Here is an 11510-nt window from a genome sequence, read left to right on the forward strand (position 1 = left end):
GACGAAACTTTATTATTTTGTGAAAAAACAAGTTTACTCCAGTTGATCACTCGTTGAAAAGTAAATACGAATCAAAGCTTTTAAAATTATTAACCTTTCTTTTCTTGGATTTTTTATCCATATCATCAAATTATATTTAAAAATAAAAGTACAAATAAGGCATACATAAGACTGAGACGACCAAATTGATGTTTCTTTTAATACTAAATAGATGTATGAATAAAGTTTCATTTATATTCATAATCATGTTAAGACGTTCGTTTTTATCATTATTAATCTTAAGAGGGATGCGCGGCCGTCTTGTACATTTGAGGATAAGAATGTAAACATTTCTTGAACTGGCTTGTTTCTGCCTGAAACTGGCCAAACATGTTGCCAAAAGATATAATAGCAAAAAATATGGAGTCCTACATGTCAGTCTGTTTGAAAAGTACGTATAACAGAACAGGAGACTGCCTATTTAATCACTCAGAACAGTTGTCTAACTGGGCAGCTACGATTTATTTTGAAGATTAAAAAATATGAAAAAAATATTAAGGGGTTTCATTGATGTCCTCTCTATAACCATTTAATGAGAAAAGGTTTAATTATACCATCGTCCATGTTTCTATCATATAACCTATATTAATTTTTTCAATCAGAGTCTACACTGCTCTGTGTTTTGCCAATTGGAAATACAATATTAACAACATGTTGAATTGAAAAGAGCATTTTATTACAAATTAATGTCAATGTAAATGTAGCGGTATTGTCCGCTATCAAACTGTACGTTACACCTGTCACAACGAAAAATAAAACAACCAAAAAGAGACAGTATCATGAATATAAAAATTGTACATACACAATAAAAAACATATGACTAAGGAATGGCAAAAAATATGGGACTACTATATCTATATGAAAAACATGACTACTATAAAACATTGGAAACATATGAGACTAGCTTCATAAAAAATGGTTTGATTAGTTCAAATAAGAATTAAAAAGGACATATAACAAAATTCAAATAAATATTGATTTATAACACAGATTAAGCATTGGTGGAAGAAGGGGAGGAGGAGGGTCAAAATCTTCTCCCTTCTAAAGTTGTGGTAAACAAAGATCACGTGATCAAAATAATGGAGTCTGTAATATTAGAATCTCAAACGGTACACATGCCTAATCCGGAAATTGACAAAAATAAATTTATCATGGAGATGGTATAAATTACTTTATACTTCACATAAATACAAATATTTCTCATTTAGGTTGTAACTTTGCTCAAAATAGGGTGCTCTATTTTCATCAGTCGGCATGGGATCTATTTTAGGCTAACTGTATTCGGCACGTCCGCGCGCTCGCGCAATAGATTTTGTTTGTAACTATAGATTATCGATTATACGATTTTATTTCTGTCGGCACGATGTTTCACTCTGCCTGGATGAGTGGTGAACAACGATGGTAATTGATGCACAAAGTGATTAATACTCCTGATATCAATGAGTTTGATTCAAATGAGGCACTTAGTGTACTTTTCAATAGAAATCTTTTAGAAACATTTAGTATATGAAAATTTAAAGATGATAATTGAATGAGAGAAAATTCTAAAAATGTTTTATAATACTGTGATTTCTGTTTGTTTGATCTGTTTGTTAAAATACAATTTTACGTTTTTTGTCATCAAACTTCATGTTATTTTCACATATTTGCATTTTTCAGAGTCTTGCCTGTGATGAAACTATGTATCAATTTTTTACTATAAAATCCATAACTTCAAATAACTTATAATTGAGGCGCCAGCATGGTTTGCTTATTTATATTTAAATTTTTAATCGTACAATGACTTAAAATTATATAAATATAAGTAATAAGGAATCATTCTTTGAATATTATGAGGTGATAATTTCAGTCGGGGCGTGATCAAATCTATCATAAAGCCCTTCGGGTCGAAATTATCACCTCATAATTCTACATGTAAAAGAATGATTCCTTATTCCTTAAATAATGCTACATACCACTAGAAATCAGCTTTATTTTTTCTCGAGAGCATTTGGGTGAGGGAACTACAAGGAGCTGGGTGATGTTAAAAATATTTCTTGCGATAATAAGATAATTCTCTGTACTATAATAATTATTATTGTAGTACAGAAAATCATCATATTGCTAAAAAAAATATTACAATGTCAGACATCTGTGCCCTGGACCACCATCCACGCGGTGAAATCGTACCCTAGATAAGTATTCATTGATCATGTAATAAGGTACGGGTTCAAGGCTGAGAGGGAAACATATTATTTGGTTATCCTGTGCGCATATGTATTGTAGTATTTTGTATTATTATTTAAGAAGTTTTCACTTGATAAAATAATAACAATATATCGGGAATAGGTGCGGGAAAAAATTTAAAGTTATAGAAAATGTCTGTACAAGTCATTGGCCTTTTTGTCATTAACCTTACAATATTATTGCTCAGACGACGATTGGCAGTGTGTAAACATATATTTGATACCATTCACACTAAAGACAGTATGGACAAATCTTGCGATTACATCACTTAGCTATACATGTAAATGTACATACTGGACGACCCCATACCCCGGTTTATAATGTTAATACCATTTGGGCTGTTGACTCAACAAGTCCAATTTCTAGACGATAATATATTCTTAGTTGGTATTTATAAATACGGACATTATATATGTGTTTGTAAAACACCGATACCCTGTTTGGCATCAGAGACATAAAATCATTTGTGTTTGTTATTTAGGTCTCTGTTTGCATTTTATGCCAAGATTAGTCTTACAAAAGTAGACTGGACTCCAGGATCAGTGTCATATTAAAGATTAAATAATAAGTTAGCTGATGTCCAAAGAAAATAAAAGCAGAAGCTCTAACCGTTCAAAGTTATAGCAAAATAGACAATATCCATTGTCAAATCATGAATTAAACATGAAATGCAAAGAACTTTGGTGTGTGTCACTAAAGAATAAATCTGCGATTTAAAAAAATTCTACCGCCTACCGTTATAAAAGTGAATCAAAACTATTTGTCAAGGTAATTACTATCGGGGTCGAAATTCCTTGACATGAATGTATGCGATAATGCTTTAAAATAAAGAAAAATCGACGTCATTTGAGTATTTTACTGCAGGAAAATTTCACTTGGAATAAAAGAGATGAGATGGACGCGCGGGCTCGCCGACGCACTGAATATAATGAGCCCTATTTTTAGAACAATAAAAATCCAGTCTATAGTTAGAACTCCTGTGTCTATGGAGACATATTGACGTTATATTTTCATAGAAAAATATAAAAGTCAATTCAAAACAATCCGTTTTGAATTTGATATACATTTCATACCTGTCCCATGTTTGTTTTATGGGGATTTTTTAGTTCTTTGGATATTTTATATATTATTTGAATATTTTACTGGACATGGACATTGATGGTAACCTAACAACAAAACTTTATGATAAACGCGATGACTTCAATTTTTCTATAGTCAACTCTCCTTACTTATGTAGCAATATACCTTCATCACCTGCATATGGTGTTTTTGTCTCTCAGTTGATTCAACACGCAAGTGCATGCTCTTCGTATTGTCCATTCTGATATATTTCATTTTATCAAATCATGTTGTGTATTTGATTTGATAAAATGAAATATATCAAAAGGGAGAGTATGAACAGTTTCTAAGACGAAGCAAGCTACTGACAAACCAGTGGATAAATCACGAGTATCAATTAACAGTCTCGCTTGAAGTAATCTTTTCGTAAGTTCTATGGTCGATACAACGACCTTGTCAGCAAATACAATCTTCCACTGGGTCGCATGCTGACTGACGTTTTTAATACTAAATGTTAGACCATAATTAATCACCTAATTGTGTACGGACTTTTCCGATTTATTTTTCCCGAGTACGGCAAATAGCACACGGCGGGTGTGACCGGTCAGCAGAGGGTGCTCACTCCTCCTAGGCACCTGATCCTACCTCCTATCTATTTGAAGGTCCGTGTTGCTCTGCTTTGAAATTGTATTTTGTTTTATGTGAAATGTGATTGTCTTAATTTCAAAAAGTATACATCATATTTCAATGAAAATATATATGCAATATTCCTCCATAGAAACAGACAAATATAATTATATATCTTGTGGTTTTTTATGCCCATTTTAAGAATAGGGTACCTTACTTTGAGACAAAGTTACAACTTGAATTAGTAAGCTTCGACATTTTTTTCAACAAATGGATGTAGATAGGACACCAAGGAAACCCTTTCATATTTTTTTCTCAAATTTTTAAATCTTAAAAATTAGTCTGTAGCTGCGCAGTGAGACAGCTGTTCAGAGTGAATAAAAAGGCATTGTCCTGTTCTTGTATGCACACTTTTCAAAGAAAATGACATGTAGGACTTCGTCTTTATCGCTTTAATGTCCTTTGGCAACATTTTTGGCCAGTTTCGGGCAGAAACAAACCAGTTCAAGAAATGTTTACTTTCTTATCCTCAAATGTACAAGATGGCCGCACATTCCATTTAAACTGCTGATGCACGAAATAATGGCACAAGACACGTTTGACATTTGTCTTAGATGATATGTGGCCAATTATTTGTAAGAATTTCAATAAATAGCCCAGGCATTTGCTAAAGGATATTGAGATAAGTAGAAAAAGGTAAAACACTTTTAGATTTAAGTTTTAATGAAATAAAGTAAGAACATGTAATCGAATGTTTTTTAATGTTTTGAGCTAAAGATAATTGTTGTATGACAGTGGCATTATTTTATTCGAAAAGGACATACAATTTCAAATAAATCAACGATTTCTTGAATACAGCTCGACAATAGCCCCGTAAATATAAAAATATGAGCAATGAATGAATTAAAAAAAATAGATTAACATAATAAAGCTTCAGACACACATCAAAATAATGTGATCAACATATTATGTACCATATACCATTATTAGGTTGATCCACACATTATATTAAATATATCATAAAAGGTTGATCAACATATCACGGTACAGATGTCATTATAATTAGTTGATCATAATAATATATAACACTGGTGTCATTAAAATTGGTTGATCAAAATGATATATAACTCTAGTGGTGTCATTATTAGAAGTTAATCTACATATTATTTTACAGATGTAGTACTATCAATTCACGCACAATGTAATGTTATATAAATAGTGCTTGTTAGGGAGGAAAACAGTTGAAATTGACACTACTCGAAAACCATTGTCAACCGACGCGAAGTGGAGGTTGACAAAGGTTTTCGAGTGGTATCAATTTTAACTGTTTCTCTCCCAAAGAGGCACTACTTATTTTACTATACTGAATGTCTTAATTTAAGATAAAAATTTCACTGCACTTTATAGAAAATTGACGTGAATTCTACGGCAAACCCTACGCGCATGTAACAATTCGTTGTTTTACCCGTTGCCGTGCGTTGCTAACGCTGCAGGTAATAGAACGGATTATCAACTGCGTCTAAACCAATCAGATTTCAGTATTTTATATGAAAGTATAGTAATATGTTATGTTGCTGTGTTATTATGAATCAATGGCTTAATTGTAGATAAACAAGCCAGGCAAATTGATGAAGCTACATGCATGTTCAGCTCAGGACCAGCCATGGAATAAATATCAAGGTATTATTTAGACAGTGTTTTAATCTTTGAATACAAATGTCTGATGTGAAAACCACACAAAAAGCCATAATTGTTTGGTATGATGAACATAAAGCTGCATACAATCAACGTCTGAATACAGAAGCTGTAACTTAATCATTTAGTTTATTTAGCGACGTCTGTGATTGTTCCCACACCTGCATAAATGTTTCTTCTACATGTACAATCAGCTAGATGAACTTTTGTTGTACCTTCAAAGCGTTAGTTTTGTAAAGACTGTCAGTGTTGTAAACGTTTTATTATTTTTAACTTTCTTCTCAGCAATTAGTCATGAAAATTGTACCCCGCCCCCCAGTCCTTCACTCAAAAAATAAAATGGTTGCACCTTTTTGGGAGTTGATTTTAATCAACTCTCCTATGCAGTTACTCTGACAAACCGAAAGTGAAACAGTGTTTGGACCAAAGCACAAATCATCGCCGCTAACAAGAATTAGTTCATAAGAGTAATTGATTAATTCGAAATAATGTATGCTAAAGCATTGTTTTTCAAGGAAACATATTTATAAATACCTTGAAAATAGTCAGATTTTAAATGGTACGAACAAATTAGATATATTTTGTAGTTGTATGAATATTTTACGCCAGAGTTCATTATAGTCTCGTTCAACTCGACGCTCGGCAAGAGTCTCTCTTGCTTGTCGGGGATTAACGGCGATAAACGAGCGTTTGGTTGAACGAGATGAGAGCTAGTTCAATATTGTTTGGATCCATAAATTTTCCAGAAATATTTCTATCACTGATATATAGTTTGATTGAATTTATTCTATCTTTAAATATTACTTAACTTGATTTATATGGAGTTTTATCAAATTCTTGTGTCGAAAAAGTCCGAAAATTCATATTATAAAAATGTGCGCTATTCAAATACAGACTTGAAACTACCAGTACTTGTCATGCAAAATAACATTTCATTGATTTTGAAATAAATAAACATCGATGAAATCAACTCCCGTCAGTTATTCGGTACTTTGATTCCTATTAGGATCATGTTTTTCTTTTTTAAAAGAAATTGAGTGGGTGCATAAAAGCAAGCTATTATACGAAAGTTTTACTCTAGGGCTCAGCATTGGGCTACTATTATGGGAATTCTAAATTAATGAGGAACCGTTTACCCACTACCAACATTCCGATTTTGTGTCGACTTCTTGATATACTAAAAAAAAGCTTGTGACATCACATGCTTATGATTTTTTTGTAACCTAGTTGTAAGTTTTGAAATAATGCGTCAAAGAATTCAAATCTTACCAAAAATAAATATCGTTTAGACGTTATAGAAATTTAAGTTGATTTGTATTACCACATAAGTGCTGCGCGTGAAATGCAGATTTAATTTTAAACAACATCAATCAACTTATTACTGAATATCTTTTAATAAAAGGTGTCATCTCCGTGCTTTCTTTTGTATAAGCGAAAAGAAATTCCAAGAATAATTGAAGCATGCTTTTATGAAAGTTAAGTGTTGTAACAAAAATAAGTTTATCTAATAGTTTCAAAATCTTATAAAAATATTATAATGTAAAATCATTTTTTTTACACATATCTTTCTGTTTTCTTTTTTTAAACGATGATAAGGAAATATTGTTTGTGTTCTTTAATTATCTATTGTGCCTTTTAGGATAGGCCATTTTGACCACACGTTGAAACCTATCTTTTTGTAGTTATAATATATCAGAGATTTATTATTAACAGTAAATGCTCTCACAAGAAAATATATGAAGTACCTGACTTTTTTCTATTTTAAAGTTATGTACCATAAGATCGATGTCTCCAAAACCCCTAGACTAGCGAAGTTGCAAATTATCGTAAACTGTCCTCCAAATATTAAATCTGACTTCATTTACAAAAACAATGCCAATTTTCAAAACAGACTAAACAACAGTCGGAGTACTTACCGGATACAGGCATTGCGGGCTGTTAGAGACGTAACCAAGTAATGACAATGGTGCACCTCACCCCTCAAGTTGTTTCATTGCGGGGTGTTAGAGACGTGCCCAGGCAATGACAATGGTGCACCTCACCCCTCAAGCTGTTTCATTGCGGGGTGTTAGAGACGTAACCAAGTAATGACAATGGTGCATCTCACCCCTCAAGCTGTTTCATTGCGGGGTGTTAGAGACGTGCCCATGCGATCACAATGGTGCATCTCACCCCTCATTTAGCCGACGTCGACACGGATAATGATTTAGATATAAATTGTGTACATTTTGATACCTTATTGTTATGTCATGACCTTGCCTTAATCATTAATGAGATTGAAAAGTGTTACACATTCTATGGATAATTGTAAAGGACGTGAACCAATACTATTTACCGATACAACAATGAGAGGTCAACGAATAACCGAATTGAAATGTTTACGGCCAAGAAATGCTACACATCTCTTATTCGAAGGAAACGTGCAAGGTACAAACTAAACCAGGTAAACTACAGCAACTAAATACATAAAATCTCATTCTTGAAAATGTTGAGTCCAAAGGAGGAGGCGCATCAAGTGAAAGTAGCACCTGACGATTTTTTCAGCTATTTTTGGGAGTTGATTTTAATCAACTCTCCAATGCAGTTACTCAGACAAACCGAAAGTGAGACAGTGTTTGGACCTCAGCACAAATCATTGCTGCTCTTGAAAATAATTGATAAATTTGATGTAATGCATGCTAAAGCATTGTTTTTCAAGGAAACGTATTTATAAATACCTTGAAAATAGTCAGATTTTAAATGGTACGAACAATTTAAATATTTTTGTAGTCGTATGTATTCCTACGCCAGAGTTCAATATAGTCTCGTTCAACTCGACGCTCGGCTGTCTCCGTAAATCCTTGTCGGAGATTTACGGTGTCAGCCGAGCGTTTGGTTGAACGAGACTAGAGTTAAATATTGCTTGGATCCATACAATTTTCGAGAAATATTTCTATTACTGATACATAGTTTGATTTAATTAATTTTATCTTTAAATATTATTTATCATGATTCATATGGGGGTTTCTCTACATTATTTTCGAAAAAGTCCAAAATTTCATATTATTAAAATGTGCGTAATTCAAATTAGAAACTACATGTACTTGTCATGCAAAATAACATATCATTGATTTTAAAATAAATAAACATCGACAAAATCAACTCCCGTCAGTTCTTCAGTACTTTGATTAGGTTTTGTGATAATGCATATGTCACCGTGCAGGAAACTCAAGAAACGGACCCAATCGCGACCGCCTTCCCAAAGCTAGACGAACCAATATTCAGCAAAGAGATCGTTGATGCGGTCAAACCTCTGAAAAATGAAAAATCGAGCGGCTATGACATCATCAACGAGATGCTCAGTGCAGACGTGTCGACCCTTGAACCAGTGTTGAATGTGTTATTTAATTCGATATTTGATAGTGATTATTATCCTTTAAATTGGAGATTGAGTATAATTGTGCCGAGTTTCAGAACAGAAGATATAATGAATCCACTTAACTACAGGGGCATAACCCTACTAAGCTCTCTGGCGAAGCTTTTCTCACGTATCCTAAACAGATTTCAAAGATGGTCAGAATACAATAGTGTGATATCTGATGCGCAATATGGAGTGAAGAAAGGTTGTCATACTACATGTATTGATGCATTATATGCTTTAAAAAGTATCGTTTGCTTTGAAATAAGCGCTTTTGTACATTTGTAGATTTTCGCAGAGCGGTTGATAGAAATGCATTGTATTATAAAATGTTTAGCTATGTATAGACGGTAAAATGTTATGCATAATCAAATCTATGTATGATGATGTGAAAATGTCGCGTACGAGTCAATGGTAATCTTGAATATTTTTTAAAACAAACTAGGGGTGTTGCAGGGGGACATGTTGTCACCTATGCGGTTTTCTCAATTCCTGGAAGACCTGGAAACAAATATGCACAAGAACTTGTCAGCGGGCATAGAAATCGAACATTTTCCTACTTCTATTTGCAGACGATTTTGCTATAATAAGTGAAACGCCAAATGGTCTACAAAAACATCTAAACACGCTTCATACATATTGTGAAAGATGGGGCCTTACAATCAATATCGATATAACTAAGGTGATGATTTTCCAAAAGGGTCGAGCATGAAAGGGATACAAATTCTGTTACAACAACAAAAACCTGGAAATTGTGGATAGTTGTGCATACCTTGGAACGGTTCTATACATAAATGGACTTTTCGATAAACATGTGAAAATAACTGCGGAAAAAACACTACAATTATATAATACGTTTATGCACAAAACTCAAAAATTGTCTTTTGATTGCAAGAGAGTGATGGAACTATTTGACGTGGCCTCTTCCTCGAATATGAACTACGGAGCGGACGTTTGGGGATATACAAGTTTTACGCTCCCAATATTGTCTAATAAAATCAATTTATGAACATGATCTAAAAAACATGCTATCAAGCTGGATTATGTTGGTCAAAAACTTTACGCGTAGAAATTGAAAATGCTCACCCCTTCCGTTTAAATAAATATCTAAACTTGCCTATGCACCAGTCGGACTACATACTATATGATAAACATAGGAGAGCCTCAAGTAGACTTTTATTCACATCGTCTACGAATCGAATCTAGTAGATATGATAAAAAAAAATGTCATATTAATGAAAGGAAGTGCATATTTTTGAATTCAAACGACGTGGAAGATAAATACCATTTTGTCTTGGTTTGTGATTTTTACACAGGGTTAAGGAAATTATATATTAGGAAATACTTCTATGTATATCGTAAACGTAAATTAAGTTTATAATAAAATAATTGTTTTGTTTGTCTGTTTGATATTTAATCTGTTTGTTACCGCCAATACTGCAATTAGTCATATCTATGCTGGTACTGCAGTTAGTCATACCTGATCTGACGTCATCAGTTTTTGAGCTCAATATTTTTTGTGTGTAGAGCCCGTGAACTTGTGTGAAGCGGGCTCATGTCTTCAATCATTTTGTACTGAATGTACTTTTCTCTGGAGGAAACTACTTAATTGGTGAGTGTTATAATATGTATATTGTTAGAATGTTTTCCAATGCATATGTACATTGTGCAGTAGAATTATATTATAGTATACATTTGATAATTTTCATACTTTAGTGTAGGTATAAAGTTACTATTTATGCATATGCATGGATATTTCAAGGTCATAATTAATGATATATTGATAAAGCTATATAGAGGTACTTATATGTAATTATGAGGCATGTGTGCAACTTCGCTGGATTATGTTAGGTTTATAATTGATATATTACGGGAGGTAACTCCATTTGCAACATGTATGATATCATTTGGTTGTCTAGAGTTATGCCTCTTTGTTTACATTTTTCTGTCGCCAAACTTTGCTAGAGCATTTCAGATTTATATATCTAGATGCATATCTTATTGTGACTAATTGAATTAGGTTATACTGATACATCAGATAGGCATACGTTTCATCATTGTCAACCATATATTTACTAGGATGAATTTGTATGTGTGTGTTTTTTGAATTAGTTTATTTACAATATTTTTTCTCTATTTTTTGTAGTAAATCGTCATTCGTCATTCGTCATTCGTCATTCGTCATATATCTTATATGTTTTGTCACCCTCCAAAATAAAATAAAGACGCATTTACAAAAGTACCAGTTTCCTCATTTCACTGGCCAGTACACTGTTACTTTACATGTATATAACCTGCCTCCCACCTGTACCCACAATTATTTTAAAGTACTGTTATATGGAGGGTAATCGTGTTCAAAAATCCAGACATGTAAACTTGTAAATCCGAATATGCAATCGTGTTGATGTGTGAGCCTGAGCATGAATATGTGTAATTCTGATCGTGTAACCTATAAAACTCGGGCATA

The 11510-nt window shown here is 33.0% G+C and overlaps 1 protein-coding gene across 1 annotated transcript in view; it reads left to right on the forward strand.

The window, feature by feature from the left end:
- LOC109619741 (uncharacterized) overlaps nt 1-11308 on the forward strand; it is a 31361-nt gene extending 20053 nt beyond the window's left edge. Inside the window, exons 4-5 of the mRNA XM_066068507.1 lie at nt 5559-5631; nt 9489-11308. Of these exons, the coding sequence (XP_065924579.1) occupies nt 5559-5623 (65 nt within the window). The 3' untranslated portion in view covers nt 5624-5631; nt 9489-11308. The remainder of the gene's footprint in view (nt 1-5558; nt 5632-9488) is intronic.
- The last annotated feature ends 202 nt before the right edge of the window (nt 11309-11510 follow it).

The sequence above is a fragment of the Magallana gigas genome, chromosome 8, assembly GCF_963853765.1.
Source record: "Magallana gigas chromosome 8, xbMagGiga1.1, whole genome shotgun sequence".
NCBI classification, from domain to species: Eukaryota; Metazoa; Mollusca; class Bivalvia; order Ostreida; family Ostreidae; genus Magallana; species Magallana gigas.